The sequence below is a fragment of the Salminus brasiliensis genome, chromosome 9, assembly GCF_030463535.1.
Source record: "Salminus brasiliensis chromosome 9, fSalBra1.hap2, whole genome shotgun sequence".
In the NCBI taxonomy this organism is placed as follows: domain Eukaryota; kingdom Metazoa; phylum Chordata; class Actinopteri; order Characiformes; family Bryconidae; genus Salminus; species Salminus brasiliensis.
In genome coordinates, this window is record NC_132886.1 from 3,644,917 (window position 1) to 3,671,452 (window position 26,536).

A 26,536-nucleotide genomic window follows, 5' to 3' on the forward strand; every position below is an offset into this window, starting at 1 on the left:
AGAACAGAGAGAGAGAGAGAGAGAGAGAGAGAGAGAGAGAGAATGGTGTGAAAGCTGATTGATGTTGTGTGTGTGTGTGTGTGTGTGTGTGTGTGTGTGTGAGGTGTCCATGTGTGTAAGAGAAGAGATTACAGACTCCTAACTCGATGTTGCGAGCCCACAGGGCTCTAAAGTGAAACCAAGCTTTAGTAACACACACACACACACACACACGCACACACACACACTCACTCACACACACACACACAGACTCACTCAGACACCAAACAACACTAAACACACTCAATCTCTCCATCAATGGCTTTACGCCTCACTGTAAAACCCATCATTTCCAACAGTAACCAATCAAACGTCTAGTCAACACAGACCGCTCCCTCGGTTGATGCAGTACGAACAGTCATAATGGGAGGGGCTAAACTGCTATACACTGAATGGGCGGGGCAACGTGCTATAGACGAATAGGAGGGGCTAGACTGCTGTAGAGTAAGTGTGCGGGTAAACCTACAGTAAACTAAATGGACATGACAAACTGCTGTAGGATAAATGGGAGTGGCTAAAGAGCTGTACACTGAATGGGAGTGGCTAAAGAGCTGTACACTGAATGGGAGTGGCTAAACTGCTGTACACTAAATAGGACTGTCTAAACTGCTATAAACTGAATGGAAGTGGCTAAAGCGCTGTACACTGAATGGGTGTGGCTAAAGCTCTGTACACTGAATGGGAGTGGCTAAAATGCTGTAGGCTGAATGGGAGTGGTTAAAGAGCTGTACATTAAATGGGAGTGGCAAAACAGGTGTAGGCTAAATGGGAGTGGCTAAAGAACTGTACACTAATTAGGAGTGTCTAAACTGCTGTAGGCTGAATGGGAGTGGCTTAAAAAACAATACATTTCATGGGAGTAGCTAAACTGCTATGGACTGAACGGGCGGGGCTAAACTGCCATACATGAAATGGGAGTGGCTAAAGAACTGAACAGTAAATGGGTGGGGCTAAACTGCTATAGACTGAATGGGCGGGGCTACACTGCTGTAGACTAAATAGGCTAGGCTAAACTGCTGTACATCAAATGGGTGGGGCTAAATTGCTTCAGACTGAATGGGTGGAGCCAAACTGGCATACATGATATGGGAGTGGTTAAAGAACTGAACAGTAAATGGGTGGGGCTAAACTGCTTTAGACTGAATGGGCGGGGCTGGAGACTAAAGAGGCAGATGGGCCTATTAAGAAATTGCTTTGATTTTTGTGACATCACACAAACAAGTTTCTATAATTTGCATAGCGAGGTGACCTCACCCGTCCGATCACAGCGATGCCTCTGCACCACTCTGTGCTCCCTGTCCGCTGTCTGTGACACAAAGGCCCGACCATATCTTACAGGGTTATGTTCCATGTGACAGCGAGCTTAATAGAGGCCATTACGCTCTGTGTAGCATTCATTATTTAGCAGAGGAGAAATGACTTTGATTAACACGCCTTAGAGGAGCTTTAATGAGATTAACTCAATAAGAAGAAGAAGCACCTCAGCTCGGCTCAGACTGAAGCCTCAACTCTGCACGTCTGGACGAAGTGTGTATGAGGTGTGGTCAAATGTACGAGTGTGTATAATAAACACCAGCACAGCAGCGGTTCGTCACATGTATCCCTAATTTTATCATTTTCCTATTTTAATAAAAAATTGTATCGTGCCATCTAGAACTTGGAATTGGAATTGAGAGTATTTGCACTTTTACTGTACTCAGACCTGCAAATAATAATAAAAAAAATCTAATTTTAATAATTCAAAGTTTTGGACTTTAGTCTTGTTCAGGAATTGAGAGTATTTGTACTTTTACTGTACTCAAGACTTTTCTTGGAATTGACAGTGATTGAAATTGGACTTGTCTTGAACTCTACAGTATGTATACTGTACTCAGTCTTGTCTTGGAAATAGTTATATTTGTAATCGGACCGGTTTTGAACTTTTGAGGATTTATACTTTGACTGGACTCAGATTTGTCTTGGACTTGACAGCATTTGTACTTGGACTCAGAATCCATTTCATTTGTGCTGTGACTGTCGGATTGGTTTTAAACTTGGCAGCATCTGTACTTGGACTTGTCTTATTCTTGATAGGATTTGTACTTGGACTGTACTTGGACTTGTCTTATTCATGATAGTATTTGTACCTGGACTGTAATTGGACTTGTCCTATTCTTGATAATATTTGTACCTGGACTGTACTTGGACTTGTCTTACTCTTGATAATATTTGTACCTGGACTGTAATTGGACTTGTCTTATTCATGATAGTATTTGTACTTGGACTGTACTTGGACTGATCCTATTCATGATAGGATTTGTACCTGGACTGTACTTGGATTTGTCTTATTTTTGATAGGATTTGTACTTGGACTGTACTTGGACTTGTCTTACTCTTGATAATATTTGTACCTGGACTGTACTTGGACTTGTCCTATTCTTGATAATATTTGTACCTGGACTGTACTTGGACTTGTCCTATTCTTGATAATATTTGTACCTGGACTGTACTTGGATTTGTCTTATTTTTGATAGGATTTGTACCTGGACTGTACTTGGACTTGTCTTACTCTTGATAATATTTGTACCTGGACTGTACTTGGACTTGTCCTATTCTTGATAATATTTGTACCTGGACTGTACTTGGACTTGTCCTATTCTTGATAATATTTGTACCTGGACTGTACTTGGATTTGTCTGATTCTTGATAATATTTGTACCTGGACTGTACTTGGATTTGTCTGATTCTTGATAGGATTTGTACTTGGACTTGTCTTATTCTTCATAAGATAAGATAAGATAAGATAAGATAGTCCTTTATTAGTCCCACAGTGGGGAAATTCCCAGTGTAACAGCAGAAAGGGATAGCAGGACACTCAGTTACAAAAATTGGATAAATAATTTACACTATATACACAATATAAATAAGAATTAAAAGAGCAATAACAATACTATTTACAGCAAAAGACTCTTAACTGCACATGGTATTTGTACTTAGACTTACTAACTCTACAGTATTTGATTTGTTATCAGATTTTGTCATTTAGGCTGTATGAAGCTACACTCAACATTCCAGTAAATTAACCAGTGCCGGGGTTTGACACAACACACTGGGCCACTTAATGGGACAAGAAATGGACAAACAGAATTTTTTATGAGTGTAATTTTCTGCTTTTTGGCTCAGCTGACCTTTGGTAGATGGCGCCACACATTAGCACTGGGTCTGTGCTGTTCTCACCTGCACTTTATTTAAACAACTCTGAGAGCCACACTCTACCTTCTCGTCCCAAACACTCTCTGTCACACACTGACAGAAAAATACTGCTAATTTCTTCATCAGGTGAAGCTGCCGACAGCTAAAGTGCTTCCAGAGACTCAGAGGGGAATCAAATTCTAATGGTGTGAAAATAGTTCTGAACGTGGGGTTCTGAAGTTCCTTTACGCTAGATAACTTCAACAATTCAGAACTTTTGTTCAATTAATGAACCATTACAATGCATATTAATGATGGTTCCCAGTTTAAATGTTAGGTATTGGTCCTTCTTTAAAGAGGGTGTGTTGTTTATAGGCTTATCTGTTGGGTTTAAAAGGTACATGGGGCCCTTTTTTAAGCCCAGTCTAGATTTTATATCATAATAGTTCATATAAATCCTGCTTAATTACATTATAAATCAATCATTTATTTCATTAGATTATATCTTATATATATCTAACACACACAGCAGTAGCATGAACACACACTAAAGCTGGCATGATACCGCTTGTCCTTTTACCAATGCAGATCTGACCCTTCCTCCAGCCTCTTATACTTATATAGACCCCCCCAAAAAATCTTTACCTATCATTATTACCAACCCTTAGCCATCCATATTCATCACTAGTCATTTTCCCCAACCTTTCATAGCCATCCTTACCCATTACCAGTCCTTATCCATCAATATCAATCCCTATCTATCTCAACCCATACTTAGCCAACCATGCCTATCCTTACCCATCATTAGACATATATACCCACCATTACCCATTACTGCCATGTTTGTCATCCTTATCCATCATTAGCCTTCCATCCCATTTTACAAATTTTTAGCCACCATGTCATCCTTATCGATAGGCATCAATTACCAATTTCTACCCATTATTACCAGTCCTTATCCATCCTTACCCATTATTACAAGTCCTTATCCATCCTTACCCATTATTACAAGTCCTTATTCATCCTTACCCATTACTGCCAGGATTTACCCATTCTTGCGCATTATTACCAGTCCTTATCATGTTTATCCATCCTTATCCAACCCTAATGATTATTACCAGTATTTACCCATCCTTGCGCATTATTACCAGTCAATACTGGTCCTTAACATTTCTTTATTCATCCTAATCCAGCCCTACCGATTATTACCCATCCTTATCTATTCTAACCCAACCTTATGCATCTCTACCTATCCTAACCCATTATTGCCAGTATTTACCTTATCAATCCTTGCACATTTTTACCTTCCTCGTCCTTATCATCCTGATCCATCACTTATCCAACCCTACCAATTATTACCAATCCTTCTCCATCCTTATCTAGCCCTACCAATCCTTACCCATCAGAAGCCCTCCTTACCCATCCTTAGCCACTCTTATGCATCCTTAACATATTACCAATCCTCATCCATCTCCATGTCTAACACATACCCTAGCACACTGGCATAGCTGCAGACTACAGTTACTACACCATACGATATTACTCCCTATCAAACCAAACAGACCAAGGAAAACAGTCCAATACTACCTCAGCTATGATGTGTGTGTGTGTGTGAGTGTGTGTACATAATGTGTCAATAACAGTAGCCCTCTCTGTTTGCTGTCTGTCAAGAAGCCTCTATTAACAGAGATGATTCGCAGCGGTTCAGATACGCTGGCACTGAGCCAGCCATTCTTCTCTTTTCACTCTCTGACAGACGACACTCGCTCTTCTCTGTTCCCTTATTCCTTCAAACCAAACACACACACCCACACACACACACACACACACACACAGCACCAGTTCACTGCTGACTGATCCAATCACTCAGCACACAATACCATCACATCCTAACACACACACACACACACACACAAACTGCTTCCTGACCTACAGTGTTTACATTTCTGAAGCCTGGTGCTTTCATTAGGCTATTAATCTGAGCAGAAAGGAAAGCTGCAACAGTTGTTTTCACGCTCAGAACGGGGATATACTGATATGACAGTTGTGGGCCAGTGTCACATATCTGCAGATACGTAAACATTAACACTCAAAGCAAAAAGACTAGTACTGATGGTGGAACCCATTTGGTAAGCAATAGAGAACTCCTTCTATATACAGACACTATATACAAGGCTGTAAAGAACCCTGTCCAGGCCGTGGAGCTGTCCAGGGTGAGCTCAGTGCTGCAGGGGCAGACTGTGCAGCTGTCCAGGGTGAGCTCAGTGCTGTAGGGGCAGACTGTGGAGCTGTCCGTGGTTCTGAAACCTCTATTACTGTTGTTGGAGGCGATTATCTTTAGAAATGCTTCCATAAAAAAGAAGAAATGCCTCCACAACTGCTCATTCTCAGCTCCTACTGGAGCTGCGTCGATGCGTCATTGTGTTGTTATTATTATTATTATAGGTTATGATGATTTCGCCAATATTATATTTAGTACAGTCTTATCAACCACTTGGGAAACATTAAGAATTACCTGAAATTTAATAACAACTGCATAGCAACACCCTAGCAACCACACGGAATACCATGGCAACCGTATCGCAACAGCCTTATAGCCATCTTGAATACCATAGCAACCAGATAGCCCCAGTTTCCACATAACAACAGCCTAGCAACTGCCTGGACCTCTTCTGAATTTACTAGGACTGGCAATGTGGTGGTTCAGTTGTAAATGATTTAACGGACAGTGGAACAGTAGTCAGTGAGAGTGTCTACCTGTAATTAACTCTGTATAGCATTAGAATAAACCCAAATAAACATAAAGCCAGTGGTCAGTGAGAGTGTCTACCTGTAATTAACTCTGTATAGCATTAGAATAAACCCAAATAAACATAAAGCCAGTGGTCAGTGAGAGTGTCTACCTGTAATTAACTCTGTATAGCATTAGAATAAACCCAAATAAACATAAAGTCAGTGGTCAGTGAGAGTGTCTACCTGTAATTAACTCTGTATAGCATTAGAATAAACCCAAATAAACATAAAGCCAGTGGTCAGTGAGAGTGTCTACCTGTAATTAACTCTATATAACATTAGAATAAACCCAAATAAGCATAAAGTCAGTGGTCAGTGAGAGTGTCTACCTGTAATTAACTCTATATAACATTAGAATAAACCCCAAAAAACATAAAGTCAGTGGTCAGTGAGAGTGTCTACCTGTAATTAACTCTATATAACACTAGAATAAACCCAAATAAACATAAAGTCAGTGGTCAGTGAGAGTGTCTACCTGTAATTAACTCTATATAACATTAGAATAAACCCCAAAAAACATAAAGTCAGTGGTCAGTGAGAGTGTCTACCTGTAATTAACTCTATATAACACTAGAATAAACCCAAATAAACATAAAGTCAGTGGTCAGTGAGAGTGTCTACCTGTAATTAACTCTATATAACATTAGAATAAACCCAAATAAACATAAAGTTAGTGGTCAGTGAGAGGGTCTACCTGTAAAACTCTATATAACTTTAGAATAAACCCAAATAAACATAAAGTCAGTGGTCAGTGAGAGTGTCTACCTGTAATTAACTCTATATGACATTAGAATAAACCCAAATAAACATAAAGTCAGTGGTCAGTGAGAGTGTCTACCTGTAATTAACTCTATATAACATTAGAATAAACCCAAAAAAAACATAAAGTCAGTGGTCAGTGAGAGTGTCTACCTGTAATTAACTCTATATGACATTAGAATAAACCCAAATAAACATAAAGTCAGTGGTCAGTGAGAGTGTCTACCTGTAATTAACTCTATATGACATTAGAATAAACCCAAATAAACATAAAGTCAGTGGTCAGTGAGAGTGTCTACCTGTAATTAACTCTATATAACATTAGAATAAACCCAAATAAACATAAAGTCAGTGGTCAGTGAGAGTGTCTACCTGTAATTAACTCTATATAACATTAGAATAAACCCAAATAAACATAAAGTCAGTGGTCAGTGAGAGTGTCTACCTGTAATTAACTCTATATAACATTAGAATAAACCCAAATAAACATAAAGTCAGTGGTCAGTGAGAGTGTCTACCTGTAATTAACTCTATATAACATTAGAATAAACCCACATAAACATAAAGTCAGTGGTCAGTGAGAGTGTCTACCTGTAATTAACTATATAACATTAGAATAAACCCAAATAAACATAAAGTCAGTGGTCAGTGAGAGTGTCTACCTGTAATTAACTCTATATAACACTAGAATAAACCCAAATAAACATAAAGTCAGTGGTCAGTGAGAGTGCTTTGCTGTAAATCTCTTAGATTGATGTATCACAATGATATCGATGTATTTCTACACTGAAGGCGATGATCCCGGTGTGTTCTCTGTTCTCTGCCCCTTCTGCACTACCGCGAACGAGGCGTCTCGAAAGCGCAGCTATTTCACAGTCAGACGCACCGTGAAGGAGCCCTACCAGCTCTGGGCTTTCAAAGCTGTGTTTGATGCAGCGTGATGCGCTGCGGCGTGGCGGCACAGGCCGCTGTGTACAGCTGAAGCGGGACACACAGACGTCTGTGATCGCATGATGAGGGAAATGGAAAAGCCGAGAGAGAAAACGGAGAGAAAAGGATGCTTTTGAGGTGTAAACATGCCTTATCCCGCTGCACGTCTGCAGCACAACACCGCAATCACGCCAACACAACGACAACGCGAGGGGGAAAAACACAGGGGAGAAAAGAGGCAGAGAAGTGAACGAGCGTAGCTGTCAATCAGAGCCCATTGAAATGCAGCGCAGCTTCACTCCAGATGAGCTCAGGACAAAACCTGAGAGCTCGCTCTCTCTGTTTAGGCTCCGAGTGAGGGGGGGGGGGGGGGGGGGGGATCACGCTGTCTGGCAGTTCGCATTAATTTCCTTTACATCCAATTAAATTTAACAAACACACAAGACAAGTCACAATCAGCACAATGTAAAAATACACGACATTGACAAAAGTATTGGGACACCTGCTCATTCATCGTTTCTTCAGAAATCAAGGCTATTAAAAAGTGTATATTGTATCAGGTAACTGTCTCTACTGTCCAGAGAAGAAGTTAGGCTTTTTCCTAGATTTTGGGTCAGAATTGCTGTGAGAATTTGATTGCATTCAGTGACAAGAGCGTCAGTGAGGTCAGGATGTTGGATGATCACCATCCCCACCTCACCCCCGAGACAGAGCGAGAGAGAGAGACAGAGACCCTAACCCACCCAGTCCTATAAGTTACACCTTTTCCCCACCCACTCATATGACCCCCCCACCTTCCATCAAGCCCCACCCACCTCTATAAAGTTACACCTTTACCCCAGCCACACCCATCAAACCCCACGACCTCTATAGAGTTATACCTTTACCCCACCCACTCCTATGAAATCCCACACTCCATCAAACCCCACCCACTTCTATTAAGTTACACCTTTACCCCAGCCACACCCATCAAACCCCACCCCTATAAAATTACACCTTTACCCCACCCACTCCTATGAACCCCCTCCACTTCTATGAAGTCCCACCCACCCCTATAAAGTTACACCTTTACCCCACCCACTCCTATGAACCCCCTCCACTTCTATCAAGCCCCACCCACGTCTACCCCAGCCACACCCATCAAACTTCACATATCCCTATTCAGTTACAGCTTTTACCCTTCGCACTTCCATCAAACTCCACCCACCCCCATAAACCCCATCCCATGAAGCCACATATTTACCCCACCCACCCCTCTCAAACTCCATCCAACCATCAATCCCCACACCTAGAAAGTTAGATATTTACCCCACTCACTCATTTACTCCATTAAACCTACACCTTTTACCCCAACCACTCCCATCCAACCCCATGCACCACGATGCAAACTCCACCCCTAAAGCAAGTCATTCCAATAAAGCCACATTAATAATAATAATAATAATAATAATAATAATAATAATATGCTTCATGTTGTGAGGTTGGGATTTGATTTCCATTATTCTGTAAAATTTGTAGAACTTAGCAACAGTTGCTATGAAATTAGTTTGTGGGCGGAGTCTGGATGCATGGATTAAGAACGAGATTGTAATTTCTGAAAACGCTCCCTCATAGCTTCTTTGCTCAGTAGAGAGTGTGTCATTTGGACAGACACATTATTTAAACAACACACACACACACACACACACACACACAGAGCATTAAGAGCTCCTGAACCAGCCTGGGGCTTCCCAAACACAGCCATTCATTACACTGTGTGTGTGTGTGTGTGTGTGTGTGTGCGTGTGTGTGCGTGTGTGCATGATGGATACTCTTTTGCTAATGAACGCAGCACTAGCAGGCATCTATCACTCACACACACACACACACACACATATACACACAATGCTGCTCACAGATGAATGAAACAAAAGTTGCACATAAAATTAAAGTGATACCCCTCTAGCCCACGCCTGGCCTGCCATTAGGCAGCATGGTGCCGATAGGTTCATGATGCTGATCTGCTCCAGAGAGTCCTATTCTTTTGGCAATATGTCTCTACATGGTGTCAGCAATGAGTGCAACTTAGTAGCTGAATGTTTGTGTCCACAAATATTTGGACATATACTTTATCATTCCCGAGGCTCCCCTGCAGAAACATGTATCTCCAGAACAGCAGCTTTACAGGAAATTAGAAATGTTGCTTGTAAAGACCAGCTGCCATATTAACAATATGTCAAAATAGGAAAAATGATATTACTCCCCATGTCCAATGCTCCTCCCAGGTCTTTGGAAACCTTCTAAGACTACTGATAAGACTGCATAGAACATTGGAGGACTTTAGTAGCCCAGTATCTTCAATATTACCGGGCTGATGCTGTGCAGCCCCAGCCTACACTGGTATCATGTGTCCGGCCCATGTTCATGTTCATCATCTGTGTGTGTGTGTGTGTGTGTGTCAGGTGTGTGTATGTACCAGTATCATGTGTCCAGTGGAGATGTCCATGTTACTGTGTGGTTCTTCGCTCCAGGACGACGTGCTGCTGCGGGCTGACGGGCTTTGGGTCGGTCCGTCACTGAACTGAGACGACACGCTGTTGATGCGGGATGTGTGAGTGTGTGTAGGGTGAAACACTTCTGACCCACGTTCGGACGTCTGGACGGCCATGCGCTGCCTGCACAGATCCTGCAGAGGAAGAGGAGGGAGGAAGAACGAGTCAATAAACCAATCAAATCAGCAGATCCATGATCAACTGCAATCAATGACCAACACTGGATCCACACTGGACCTACTACTCTTTCTTCTCTACTTTTCCAGGAAGTAGATACTGGAATATTGCTGTGAGGAGGATTTGACCGCATTCAGCCACAAGAGCATGAGTGAGGTCAAGTACTGATATTGATTAGTTCTGCCAATTCGGGGCATCCCAAAGGTATTGGCTGGAGCTGCCGCACTCAAGAGAACCCTACAGCCCAGTGTTTGGGTTTTCTACCCCTCAGTGAATATATAACCAACTAATCGGTGAATATATAACCAACTAATTATTAAAAATATAACCAATTATTCAGTGAATATATAACCAACTAATCAGTGAATATATAACCAACTAATCAGTCAATATATAACCAACTATTCAGTGAATATATTACCAACTAATCAGTGAATATATAACCAACAAATCAGTGAATATATAACTAACAAATCAGTGAATATATAACCAACTAATCAGTGAATATATAACCAACTATTCAGTGAATATATTACCAACTAATCAGTGAATATATAACCAACAAATCAGTGAATATATAACCAACAAATCAGTGAATATATAACCAACTAATTATTAAAAATATAACCAACAAATTAGTGCATATATAACCAACTAATTATTGTATATAGAACCAACTAATCAGTGAATATATAACCAACTAATCAGTAAATATATAACCAACTATTCAGTGAATATATAACCAACTAATTATTAAAAATATAACCAACAAATTAGTGCATATATAACCAACTAATTATTGGATATATAACCAACTAATCAGTGAATATATAACCAACAAATCAGTGAATCTATAACCAATGAATTAATGGATATATAAGCAACTAATCTGTTGATTAGTAGGCTATATATACACTGATTAATTGGTAAATAATTAATGGCTTTGGCTTTGGTAAATAATTAATGGCTATATAACCAACTATTCAGTGGATACATAACAAACCAACCAATCAATTAACATAAAACCAACTAATCAGTGAATATATAACCAACTAACTAATGGATACACACTGGAGTGGATACATTACATTACCAATGCATTAGTTGGCTATATATACACTGATTAATTGGTTATATATCTACTGATTAGTTGGTTGTATATTCAATAATTAGTTGGTTATATAAGTGAATATATAACCAACTAACTAATGGATATATGACCAACTAATTAGTGAATATATAAACCAATGCATCCATCGATATACAACTAGTCAGTGGATATATACTTGACTAATCAGTGGATATATGACCAACTAATCAGTGGATATATAACCAACTAATCAGTGAGTATATATCTGTGGATGTACAACAAAATAATTGGTGGATATATATCCAACTAATCAATAAATATGTATAACCAATGCATCCATGGATATACAGCCAACTAATCAGTGGATATATATGTGACTAATCAGTGGATATATAACCAAAAAATCTTTGAATTTGTAACCAATCAATCAATATTTGCCTATGTAAAAAACTAATATCACAGCTTTAACTTGCTCACACTGTGAAATGCTCTCATTTTTAATACAGTTTTTAGATTTTCTGTGGTTTTTCAGTTTTGCCCGAGTTTACAGACACACCAGCAGCCGTGGTGATGAATGTTCTGCTCAGCGGTTTGACTGTGTGTTATTTATTGCAGCAGACTGCACTGAAACTCTAATGTTCAGTAATGGTGTAGAAAAAGGTTCTCCTTTCTCCTCGAGCCGACCAGCAAACTCATGCATCAGACGTTTTAAATAAAACATCATTCATTTATCCTGAGATTTTTTCAAGCCTGGGAAAATATTTAGAGGAAACATCAGCTCATTAAAGAAAACGCCGCTGGTCTGCAGTACGTGATCAATGACTCGAACAGCTGTATCTGCAGCAGGAGACGCCTGCAGAAGCCTATTGATCTGTGAGCTACACGCCGTTACATCATCATCTAATTACTGTGGCCGAAGCCTATTATTTAAGTCATAAGCTGTTGCCATGTGTTGGTATTGACAATTTATTGGTCACAAGAACCTAATCAGTGTATTTCACTGCTGTCCAATTAAAACCACATATCTCTACTTTTCTCTAAGGTTTGAACCCTATAGCTGCTACTGTACACTGTGTGAATAGGTATGGATGAATGGACCAGTAGAAATGCCCTAAAGTACTTGGAATAAACTCTTATTACACATTGACTTCCATTCAGAGTTAAGGGCATTTTTGCCTTTTTCTGTGAAGTCATCATTTTGGAGATACATGTTTTTCACTGGACAGCGATGATATATAACCAGCTAATTAGGAGAAAAACAATGTATATATATATATATATATATATATATATATATATATATATATATATATGGAGGAAAAAAAAAAAAATATATATATATATATAAAACCTACCTATATATATATATATATATATATATATATATATATATATATATATATATACGAACTACTCAGTAGATATATCAACAATAAATCAGTGTGTATATATAAACAACTAATCAGTGGAAACATAACCAGTCATTAGTGTATATATATATTAATAACAAATCAGAGTATATATAAGCAATTAATCAATGTAAATATAACCAAGTCATTATTACTATATATAACAACTATATATACATATATTTTATGTAGATAGATAGACAGATATAGCCAACTAAACAGTGTATATATATATATAAACAATAAATAAATCACTGTACAAATAACCAACTAATCAGTGGATGTATAACCACTCAAATTGTAGATAAATAACCAATAACTAATGACAGTATATATATATATATATATATATATATATAAATTGTGAATAAAAAACTTTTGAAACTGATTTTTAAATTAAATCATCAAAAAAAACTGATCAATCAAAAGGATGTTTATGATGTCGGCGATCGAGTACACCACACACACACTACACAGAACAGCTCCCACATTTCTTGTCTTATAAGAAGTCTTGGCCTCTATCAACCAAACCATTTTCTCCTTCCTCAAAAATAGAGAGAGAGAGGGAGAGAGAGAGAGAGAGAGCGAGAGAGAGAGAGAGGGAGAGAGAGAGAGAGAGAGAGAGAGACCGTGCAGTGTTTCATTCTCGGGCGCCCTTGATCCTATCTCTCCGGGCCTGTCTGATCGAGCCGGCCGCTCTGAGGGGGAGCTTTCTCTCAGGCATCAGCGACTCTATAGGACTGGAGATTATTGGCTGAACGATTGTTCATTCGTGATTAAGACCGAAGCCTCGGAGGAGTGAACCCCCACGTCCTTCATCACGACTCTCATCATCACGACATTAAAGGAGAGGTCAGAAATGCTTGGAAACAGTAACCAGATGGCGTCATATGAGTGACATGGCTGCTAGCTCGACAGTCAGACAGCCATGGTAACACATCCGCTATTCCCTTTACCTCATAAACCCCAGGTCAGCTACCAGCCTCTGTGCGCTTCTATGGGGCAGCTTTGGGGCTGTGGTGAGGCAGTTCTGGGGGTGAACTGGGGCAATATTTGGGGCTCCAGTGGGCAGTTTTGGAGGTTGTGGTGGAGCAGTTGTTGGGACTGCTGTAAGGCTGTAGTGAGGCTTTTTGGGGGGTTGTGGTGGGATAGTTGTTAGGGTTTTAGTGGGGCAGTTTTGGGACTGCTTTGGGGCTGTGGTGAGGCAGTTCTGGCGGTGAACTGGGGCAATATTTGGGGCTCCAGTGGGTACTTTTCGGGGTTGTGGTGAAACAGTTGTTGGGACTTCTATTTGGGGGTGAAATGGAGCTGATTTTTGGGCATCTTGCGGGCTGTTTTGGGGGTCACGGTGGGGCGGTTGTTGGGGTTGTAGAGGAGGGGGTATTTCTGCAGGTGCTGTGAGTTTCTGGGCTTACAGGACGAGGCCGTTTTTATGGTTGATGTACGGCTGTTTTAGGGGGTCGCAGTGGGCAGTTATGGGCGTTGCGTTGAGGCAGATTTGGGGTTAGGGTGGGCAAGTTTTCAGGGATTAAGTGGAGTAGCTTTTTGGGGGTTGGCATTTCTATGGGAGCTGTGGGGCAGTTTTGGAGATGGTGGTAGGGAATATTCTGGGAATGGGGTTTGTAGTGGGGCTAGTTTGGGTTTCTGAGGCAGTAATGCTGTGTTTTGGGGGTGTATTGGGGCAGTTGTGAGGGTGGTATATGTTTTCCACTTGGATGGGCATTAACTTTATCTCTGTGGAAATAAATTACACTTCCAAATTAAGGAAATTCAGAGCATCTCATTTTCTGTGAGGTAGGAGGCTCTCGAGCGTGAGGGGGACGTGAATGCAGGCCACCCAAGAAAAGAGCCCCAGTTGTGGGCAGCATTTCAGACAGCCTGCCCTTACATTAACAACCATTTACTAATGGGAGGACAGCACGGCTTAGAGGAAGCCGGCAATCATGTTCATAAACTTGAAAAGCGCCATGGCCTGGCCATCAAAAGTTTGGGGACACCTAGCTTTTGAAAGATTATTGAAAATGAACCGTCTTAGAACCAAGACTACTCTATACTACGACCCAAACACATGGAAATATACCTGTAATATAAAGCATCTTCCTCCTGCAAAACAAAAAAGCCTGATGTTCCCACAACCATGGACAACTATGGACAAAAGTATTGGGACACGCAGTCATTTCTGCTCTTGTTAGAGTAATTGACTCTACTGACCAGGCAAGAAGGCACCATCCATCATTCCAGAGAACACGGCTCTTCCACTGCTCCACAGCTCCTCAATGCTGGGGGGGCTTTATATATACCCCTCTACTAGCCCACGCCTGCCATTATTAGGCAGCAAGATGCCCATTGGTTTATCAATGATGATCTGCTCCAGAGAGTCCTATTCTTTTGGTAATACTTCTTCTCTACAAGGACTAGACAAGCTATGTCAGCCAATGGGTGCAACGTAAAAAGCTAAATGAAGCTGAATGCGTTCATAAGAAGGGGTGTCCACAAACATTTGGACACGTAGCCTGGCATATGAACGGCAGCAGTCATCTAGTCTATATTACTGACTGCCTGGATTTCAGACAGCAGCCTTTAGCCTCTATCTTATCGGCCATAACGCCACTGAAGCACATGTTCCCGCTGTGATCTAAATCTGTGTCTCTGGCCTGTGTGGGAGTCCAGCTCACTCTCTCTCTCTCTCTCTCTCTCTCTCTCTCTCGCTCTCGCTCTCTCTCTCTCGCTCTCGCGCATTTCTTTTTTCCTTTATAGAAAACGAGGCCATTACAATCACGTCGGCTAGTGGCTATTTCTCATTACGATGGCCATAACATTTAAGCACCATGACAGGACCATAACAAAGCGGCCGCTGGTTAATGTGAGCTCCACAGCCTGTTTTTCTTTACTGTAACACAGATGAGATAGTGTGTGTGTGTGTGTGTGTGTGTGTGTGTGTGTGAGCGCTGTTCACTGAGAGAAACTAACATCAGCTCAGCGGGAGCAGAAAGAACAGCGAATACAAATAGACTATTAAAGCCACTGGAGTGGCGATGTGTCTTTGTGGGGTCCAAACCCGGCCAGTTTGATGGAAACATGACCGGTTTATGGCTGCGGGACATTAGGCTGCTCTACTCTGGGTAAAAAAAGGGAGCTCTACCCCCAGAAGTGAAGCCCGTACCATGCAAGAGACGTTTGGGTGTGAGGGGTAAGTAAGATGGAGAGGGTTGGGTTAGATGCGTGTGTGTGTGTGTGTGTATGTGTGTGTGTGTGTGTGTGTGTGTGAGATAAGCTACTGGTCTGAACTGTATTGCTGGACGTTTAGCAGAAAACACGCCCACAGTCGCCGAGGGGTGTGCAGTGGGTAGCGTGTAGGGTGTGGTGGGGCAGTTTTTGGGTGTGTAGTGGGGCAGTTTTGAGGGGTACAATGGGAAGGTTTTGAGTGTGCAGTGGGGCAGTTTTGGGGGTACAATGGGGAGGTTTTTGAATATGCAATGGGGCTGTTTTTGGGTGTGCAGTGGAGCAGTTTCGAGGGGGGTACAATGGGAAGGTTTTGGGTGTGCAGTGGGGCAGTTTTGGGGAGTAGAATGGGGAGATCTTGGGTGTGCAATGGGGCTGTTTTTGGGTGTGCAGTGGGGCAGTTTTGGGGAGTAGAATGGGGAGGGTTTGGGTGTGCAGTGGGGCAGTTTTGGGGGGTAGAATGGGGAGGTCTTGGGTGTGCAGTGGGGCAGTTTTGGGGGGTAGAATGGGGAGGTCTTGGGTGTGCAGTGGGGCAGTTTTGGGGGGTAGAATGGGGAGGTCTTGGGTGTACAATAGGGCCGTTTCTGAGCATTCAATGAGGCAGTTTTGATTCACGCAGTGGGCAGCTTTTGGGGTGTGTTGGGGCACTTTGGGATGTGCACTGGGGCAGATTTTGGGGGTGTGGGAATAGAAGTGAGGGCTGCAGTGAGACAGTTTTTGGGGGAGAAGGAGCCCTTTTTAAGTGTGCAGTGAGGGTTATTAAGGTGTAGTGGGGCAGTTTTTTTGTCTGCAGTGGGGCAGTTTTTGAGGTTTTGGGGTTGTTCTGGGGTATAATGTAGGGCAGTTTTTGGGTGTGTAATGAGGCAGTTTCGGGGGTTGTGGTGAGGGCAGTTTTTTGAGGTTCAATGGGCAGATTTTAGGGGTGTGTGTGTGTGTGTGTGTGTGTGTTCAATCTGCTCGGATTTCGCTCTTCGGCTCAAAGGAAAGCCCTCATAACCACACCTCCCCCAGCTCCCTCTCTCTCTTTCCTTCTCTGCTCAAAAGCCCCTCTCCGCCTCATTCCCCGGTGAAGCCCACCCAGCCCTGACCGCAGCGACGTCCGACTCCTGTACACTTCCACACGCCAAACACCCCGATGCCACTCGCAAATTAAAATCGATACGGCGTAATTAAAGCAGCGAGATGAAAACATAACAAAGGAGCGAAGAAGCCTAATAGCGCCGGCGGATCCGGGGGGCCACTCCTGACCCCTCTGATTGGGCCGATATTCAGGGAAGGGACTTTTCAGCACAGTGTGAGGGGGACTATTAAATATTGAAGCCGAAAGAGGGAGGGGCGGGTGTCCGTCTAGCCGAGCGAGCGCAGCTGAGCCCAACACAAAATCAATACAGCTCCAGCTCGAGCCCTCCCTCCAGGAGGCCGCCGAGAAAGGTCACACAACAAGCTCATTTCCCTGGTAAAAGGGCCCGGCTTCAATTAGGATTCATATTATAGCCGCTGTCGCGCGAGGACATCTGCGCTCGCGCCAAAACGCACGTAATTAAGGGGAAGAGGAGCTCTAAGCGAATTACGGCACCTTGTCGCTGCCGTGTTGTCGCCCGTCCCAAGCAACAAACATCCACCACCAGTCCGCGATCACATGATCGGAGATGGCCGTATGAGAAAATAGCTGATGAGAAAAGGGAACGCGAGGACAGAAGAAGACGCCGAGGTCCATGTTTACATCTCTCATATAACCTCCAGCTACGCTCTGTCAAGTGTCCAAATACATTTGAAAGGCTCTGTCTTGCTGCTGTTACCTGTAAGCTACCAAGTTTGGTATGGATTGCTGTCCGGGGTGACCGTCCTCTTTTTCTTGGACGTGTCCTCTTTTTCTTGGACATGTCCTCTTTTTTGGACATGTCCTCTTTTGGACATGTTCTCTTTTTCTCGGACATGTCCTCTTTTTCTTGGACATGTCCTCTTTTTTTTGGACTATCCTCTTTTTTTGGACGTGTCCTCTTTTTCTGGATGTGTCCTCTGTTTCTTGGACATGTCCTCTTTTTGAGATGTGAAACACGTGTCTGGCTGTTGTGTTAAATGTCAGGATTTCTCTTTGATTTCAGATCAAACATTTATACAGACTTCGTAAGCCCCGCCCACTCACCACCACACCCTGGTCTGCTTCTCACAACAGACAAAAATGTGTATATATATATATATTGTTATTGTTGTTTTTAGCATGAAACTAAAAAAAACATGTCGTGTAACAGGGTGGTAAAATTTTAAAACTAGGCTTTTTTATATTAAGGTTATTTTAAGAGACATAAATAAAAAAGTCTGTATCCTTAATGTTCATTATCATCGCTCAAGCCCCGCCCCCCACCGGCCACAACATCCCAACCACAACAGGATGCCAGGTTAGCTATATTATATTATAGCATCAGGTATACACTATATGTCCAAATGTTTGTGGACACCTCTTCTAATGAATGCATTCAGCTACTTTCAGTGGCACCCACTGCTGACACATTAGTCCCTGTAGAGAAGTACTACCAATAGGAGCCCCCCCCAGCAATCAATCAATCAAATCCTCACAGCAATGCACCTCCAAAATTTGGCAGAAAGCCTTCTTCCCTGCACAGTAGAGACAGTTACTCCAACAAAAGCAGGATCAACTTATTTGACTTACTGATGTTGGGTTGAACATTGTTAGTTAGCATATTAGCATGTTAGCTATGCGGCTGTGGGAAACTTCCCAAATAGGATTTACCGATCACCCTCACTGATAACCCCCATCAGCTTCACTCGTTCTCATGCAGGCTCGTCCACCGAGAGAGGACGCTGCTCCCTGATAGGCTGAGGCTCTCACCTGATAGGCCGCGGTGGCGTCGTGGCTGGTGTCCGTGCCCAGGCTGGCCAGCCTCTCCTTCAGCTTGTAGTGGGAGCGATGGCGCATGCAGAAGAGCGTGCCTGACAGGCCCAGCACCATGGCGATAAACGCCACGGAAACCATCGACAGCACCAGGAAGTTACTCGGCTCCACATGGCTGTGCTTGATGATGGGAATCTGATTCAGCTTGGTCTTCTGGAGAGAGAGAGAGAGAGAGAGAGAGAGAGAGAGAGAGAGAGAGAGAGAGAGGGAGGGAGAGAGAGAGAGAGAGAGAGAGAGAGAGAGAGAGAGAGAGAGGGAGGGAGAGAGAGAGAGGGAGAGAGAGATGCACATATTTAGCATGAATCTGTCTGCAGGCCGAGTAAAATAGAGCAAGTAAACTACAGAAAGTGGTGGAGGTTCTCCATCACTGTGTTCATCATTAGAACATCTCCAAAGTTCTCCTCTCTCATGGAGTCTAGTATTATTTAGAGTTCTCCTCAGATCAACACCTGGTTTGATGGTAAATCAGGGCTTAATGATGGTCAGGTGAGCTGCTGCTGCTGCTGTTGATGGAGTTGAACACATCCTGCATGCTGTGCTGGCTGGACTGGGGGGCGTCCAGGAGAACCCTGGAGAAACCGAGCTCTGTTCTTCAGACTAGCTCACCGACAAGATCTCACTACTTTCTTTCTTCAGAATGAGAAGCTCTTGTTTCTCCTTTTTACTGGATTCATGTTCAGCTGCTTTATCTGTTCTGATCAGATCTGGAGCTTCTGCAGTAAAAATGATTTTAAGTAATGTGATTAGGTGCCTAAATCCTCGGACTGTGTATTTACAGACAGCAATTATTCCGAATTACAAAAGAGCATCAAGGTATACATTAATATTTTGTTGATTTTACAAAAAAAAAGAGAATAAAAAATACATGTTAAGATTTTAATTTTTTGCAGACAAATGAGTGTAAAAATATTACAAGAAATGTATTTTGCACCAGTTTGGACTACTTTTATTGGTCGTGATTTTTCTATAAATTGAATTACAGTAACAAAATAATTGTATAAAAATAAAATAATAATTAATAATTAATACAAATAAATAAATAATTATATAACATAAGTATATATGCCAGCTGTTCTTTGCATATATATATATGTACTGTATACATATATGTACATATATGCATATATATGTTTTATTTTATTTTATTTTATTTTTTTAGATGAATTGACCAATTAAAATGCTCCATATTCATTTGAAAATACATTGACTTCCATTGAAAGTTAAGAAGGTTTTTTGCTATTTCTTGTAAAGCTGCTGTTTCGGAGATATAAGGTTTTTGCAGGACAGCTTTGATTTCCTATGCCAAAGATCAAAATACTCAAATTAAAAATTAAAGTCAGTTTTAGGTTGGCAGGGAGAGTGATTAACCTCATTAGCACCTCCTATAACTCCCTTTACCTGACGAATAAATCGAGATCTAGAGATTCCGCACCTGTGAGGATGAACAGGAGGGAGGTGTGAGGTGATGCTTCAACCATTGGATAACAAATATAACCTCTAATAGTTCTAATATCCATATCGTAGCTGTCACACAAAAACCTCATATCTCCAAAGTGCCAGCTTTACAGTAGAAGGTAAAAAAAAATTTACTTTCAATGGAAGTAAAATATAGTCACAAAATATATAATATAATATAATATATATATATATATATATATATATATATATATATATATATAATAACAATATATATATAAAATCTATCATTTACATACAATATTATTACATATTATATATTTTTTATGTTTTTGTTATTTGTCAATATATATATATATATATATATATATATATATCAAAGGTTTAATACCTGTATTTAAGGTACGGCAGTGTGTCTCTGCAGAGGATGGTCTTATTAATATTTAGAAAATCAACAATACATGACATTTTACCAGCCTTTTGCATTTGACTGTGTGTGTAAATATATATGTGTGTGTGTGTGTGTGTGTGTATCCATTACCCAAGTGATTTTGATTCTCAAATATATAATATAATAATATTGGGATTTATCTGATATGGATATTCAGATGAATTATGTGAAACTGTTCTAAAGGTTCTAAACTGTTCTAAAGGTTCCAGAAGAACCAAGTCATACAAGAGCCATTTCCGGTTCCCTACAGAACCACTGCACAGATAAGCTGTGTGTGTGTGTGTGTGAAGAACTCTTTTAATGCCACTATAGCAGCAAACCTTTCCATTCTGTAACATTATTATGATGTAACGTTCTTCACACTCACACAACTATGGAACCCATGGAAAGGTTCTTTTGGGGTTCTTTAGGGTTCTTTAGGGTTCTTTTATGAATAAAGAACCCTTTTCCGATAGAGACAGGTCTGTCCACAGACTCAGACTTGCTTAGGTCTGAGCTGGAGGTTCAGCGTGGATTTATTAAGTGTATTTAAACAGTCAAAGGTCTGCACACACACACACACATACACACACACACACACACACACACACACACACACACACACACACGCACAGGCACACACTCTGTTGGAGAGCGAGGGTCTTGGCAGGGTGAGGCATGCCACCACTGAGCAATTAGGACCAGTGCTCACTGAGCAAGCTTGTTGCTAATTAGCCCTGAGGCCCGAACTCGCCCAGGCCAGAGTGGAGGGGTGGGGTGGAGTGGGTACGGACTGAGGCGGGATGGACTTGGGGGGGCCAGGGGGTGACTAGTAGTTGGCTGGGTTCTCTGAGTTAATGAAAATGGGGTGGTGGGGGAGGGGGGTAGATTTTAAAGAGTCTAAAGCGGACTAGCACCCAAACGCGGCATAGAGGGGGTTGTCAGGCTTGTTAGCCCCGCAGGAGGCAGGAGAAAGCCAGGGTTAAGGCTTTTGGGGGGGACTGGGGGGACTCAGGGGGGATTGGGGGGGTTTGGTATTGTTTCCAAATGCCTCTGAGACTGAATAGACGGAGGCTTTCAGAGCAGACGGGCTTCTCTTTTTTTAAAGAAGTGCTTTTCCTAAAAAAAAAAAAGAAAGAGAGAGAGAGAGAGAAAGAGAGATTGCTTCTATTCTCAGTCCCTCCTATCAAACCCCAGCCAGCAGCCACTGAACACCTCCTCACACACACACTCACACACACACTCACACACACATTTATGCCCGGTTAGGATGGCAGGCTACACATAGGTACTAATATATACACATTATATATATACTGAGTATATATATATATATATATCTTAAATATCGTAAAATAAAAAATAAACTTCAATATTCTTCTGTATGTTTAAAACAAAATCTTTACTGAAATCGTATATATTAAATAAACATTTATTTATTTATTTATGCTTAATTCTGCATCTATAATGATATCAACGTACCATACCTATTTTAAATAATCACCTTAATACATTAATAAAATTACAAATATAATATAAATATAATACATATATATATATATATATTAATATATATATATATATATCATGTATCTAAAATACTTTAATAATATAATAACATACTAATAATATAATATAATATAATTTAATATAATAACAATATGTCCCATATATATGGCATATGTTCCATATGTATACTGCACCTAAATGGAGTAATAAAATGTTAAAATATGTTATTGTCACATATTATATTAGTACTAATATATACTGTATAATAATAATAATAATAATAATATACATTATGTCTGATATGTATTATAAATTAGAACCAATGTTTAATAAAAGATCATATATGTATTATGTAATAGCAAATTATTGCACATGTATTATAAACATATGCATATGTATCCATTTGTATTTTAGATTTATGTAAGTATCTATATGTATAATGAAATGCCCAGTGTATTTTAAATATATCTATGTAATAATGTGGCAGGTGTGTATTACATACGCAAGTACCTATAAGTAATAATGCCATACCCCTGTATGTATATAATAATAATAATAATAATAACAATATAATAATAATAATAATAATAATAATAACTACATTCAGCAAAATATGCCTCATATATTCCAAAACAGTCCCAAAAGCTTTAGGAACTGTACACAGTACCTACATGTAATGATATATAAATATAATATTGATATAGATGTAGGAATTATTAGACCTTGGTCTTCAGTAACCAATCAGCAGTGTGGTCCTGCGGGAGAACCCTTTTTTGTTGTTTTTCCCACACAATTACATTTCATCATTTGGTCCTGAAACTGTAAGAAAACACACACACACACACAAACACACACACACTCATCTCCACAGAGTACACAGCATTAGCATCTGCACTCTCCACGCTTTCTGCCTTCAGCCTCACAGTCGTGGCTGGAATTTTCGGGAGGAATTCGTCTGGGATTCTGAGCGATGACGTTTTTGCTTTGGGTGCAGATCTGAAGACATGTTGAGATGCTCGCTGCTAAGAGGAGAGTCAGATGCACAGAAACACACACACACACACTCACACACACACACACACCGCCATGCATGGCTGGAAACGTTGGCCGCTAATTACGAGAGCGGGGAGTTTTCCCGATTAGCCGCCGTGCGCTCGTGGAGAGGGGGATTGGGTGGGTGCTTCTTTTTTTCCCCCCTCGTCGCCATTGTTGTGAGGAGACGCACATCAAACACGGCGGAGGGAGTGTGTGGAAAAGACGAGCTTTAGAATAAACCCCTCGCCCCTTACTATCCCACCCCTCACCACCCTCTCACCCTCACCACCACCACCACCGACTGGTCCGTGGGCTTAGCGCTCTCAATCGAATTACATGAAAAGATTTCCAACATGAAAAGGAGGCCCTGTACAGAGAGCTGCGCTCGCTAAATAACGTCTGCAATTAATTATAACTAAATGGAATAAATGCATTAGTCTTTTGAGCGAGGACTAGAACGAGGCGGAGAAAATGGAAAACATGAAAATTGAAAAAGCGCCCGGCCTATACGACGCAGCCTGCGTGAGTGTGTGTTGAAGCCTGGACAGAATTAGAGAAAAGGCCTGCATTAATGACTCTCACTAATGTATACAGCGGGGTGCAGGCTTATAGATCGACTATACTGCCGTCCAATGAAAAACATGTAGGTCCTTTTTGGTCCGGTTTTAGTTTTCTTCAAGGTTGGAATCCTGTAGCTGCTTCTATACACTGTGTAAATCATTCTGGTGGATGGACCAATAGAAATGCTCTAAATTACTTGAAATAGGCTCTTATTTTAACAGAATTATTGCATTCTCCTGTAAAGTCACCATTTTTAGAGATTTATCAATGAACAGCGCCTATATATATATATCATGTGTCATGCAAAACAATCTCCAGAATGTTAAGTTCACAGGAGGAGGTCATTACCCTTTTATATAACAGTCCATTCTTTATGAAATTTGGACACAACGAAGGTCAGGCAGTGAAAACCTGCACAAATGGAGATACACCCTGTTTTGGAGACCAGCAATGACATACAAATACATCTGAATACTTTTTTGGAAATTATATTTACAATTATATAACATAAAAAATATATTTGCCATATTAAAATACCTAAATGTAATAATAATGTGAATTATGGAGCATTTCTATGGTCCGTTCGCAGGATTAGGAATTGATACTGCCAGATTTACATTATAAAAAAGAACTGCCAAATTCACATAATGGAGAAATGAGAAAAAATGAAGATACAAGGTTTTTGCTACATGTACTAATACATACAGCCACTTTATATATATATATATATATATAATACATATAGGGCATATGTAAGTATCTATATGGAACAATATGGGTCCCACCTCTCCAAAACAGCAGCTTTACATGAGAATAAAAAAAAAACTCCACTCCTGAGCTTTCAATGGAAGTCAGTGTAAAGATTTAATTCAGGACATTTTGGAGCATTTCTATTGGTCCGTTTATCCGTTTATGGGAATGGACACTATCAGATTCACATTATGAAAAGAACTGCCAAATTCATACTTTTAAGAGAAATGTGAAAACTGGAGATACAAGGTTTTTGAATGATAGCAACCATTTACTAATAAATATATAGATACTTTTATATATTATTTAATTGTATATAATACAGATAGGGCATATGTAAGTGTCTATATGGGCCGATACAGGGAACGAGGGTCCCACCTCTCCAAAACAGCAGAAAACCTCCGGAACTTTCAATGGAAAGATTTCATTGGGTCGTTTTGCAGCATTTCTATTGGTCCGTTTATCATGAAATTCTGATCCAGTATTTTTAAAGGGATGTAATGTTGACAGACATCAGAAACTCTGAAATACGATAAATATCAGAGCTATAAAGCTGACGGGTCTCTTTACACGAGGAAATCACCCACACATCCAGCAGAGCCGTGTTCTGACTGAAACTGGAGGATACAACACAAAAGATACAGACGATGGCGAGGGGCACACACACACACACACACACACACACACACACACAAAAACACGACACACTCCGCACACACAACATTTTCCTGCATTATCCGAGCAGCGTGAGCGGATACATATGAACCGAGCTGCCCGTTCACACAGAGCTGAGTGTAAAATAACACACACACACTTACACACACACACACACACACACACACACACACATACATACAATACACCCCGTGTAGAACATGCGAGAGGAGCTTTTATCAGGGTTTTTTTTACACGAAAGCCACAGAAAAAGAAAAACACTTTCTGCAAAACATCGGCGCAAGAGAGAGAGAGAGAGAGAGAGAGAGAGAGAGGGGAGAGAGAGAGAGAGAGAGAGAGAGAGAGAGAGAGGGGAGAGAGAAAGGGAAGAGAGGGTCTTTTATCCTTTTTTGTGCATTCATCTGCGGGGAATAAAATTGGACTTGCAAATTCGCAGCTTCACGTGGGCAAAGCGAGAAAAGACGGGAATCAGAAATATCATCAAAAGAAAACACATTCTCAGACCAGAGCCGAAAGAGAAGAAAGAGAGAGAGAAATAAAGAAGGAGAACATAAGACATAAATAAAGAAAAGAAAGAAAGAAAGCAAGAAAAAAGGAAGGATGGAAGAAAGAGCAGAAAAAAGATAGAAAATAAAGAAAAAACAAATAAAAGAAAAATTTCTAATCAAAAGAAAAAAAAAATCAAAAAAGTGAGAGAAAATGAAAACAGAATAAATAAAAAATAAAAATGAAAATAAAAATAGAAATAAATAAAGGTAGACAAAATAAAACACAAAAAATTAAGACAACTGAAAGAAAAAACAACAGAAAATATTTAATTAAAAACACTAAAAATCAATAAATAACATGGAATTTTGAAAAAATAAAAATGAAAAAGCAAATATAAAAAAGAAAAAAAGGAAGAAAAACAAATAAGCAAAAAGTGAAAGGTGTAATTTGTAAAAGCTCGTTCTAAGTGTTCTGCATTTAATGTGAATCTGATTTAACATTTGATTTCTGTTGAAACAAACATCAACCAAATTCAACTCGGATTCAAAACCGAACCTTCAGATCAGAAAATGCCAGCGGAGGAAACCGATCCGGGAATTTGGGCAAATTTAAAAAAAAAAAAAAGCTTTTAAACAA

At 40.5% G+C, this 26,536-nt stretch overlaps 1 protein-coding gene across 1 annotated transcript in view; it reads right to left on the reverse strand.

The window, feature by feature from the left end:
- The window catches only part of ptprn2 (protein tyrosine phosphatase receptor type N2), a 304,722-nt gene that overhangs the window by 54,001 nt on the left and 224,185 nt on the right, over positions 1-26,536 (reverse strand). The window contains exons 14-15 of the mRNA XM_072687156.1: positions 18,973-19,188; positions 10,148-10,357 (exon numbers count right to left, since the gene is read on the reverse strand). Coding sequence (XP_072543257.1) covers positions 10,148-10,357; positions 18,973-19,188 — 426 coding nt within the window. The remainder of the gene's footprint in view (positions 1-10,147; positions 10,358-18,972; positions 19,189-26,536) is intronic.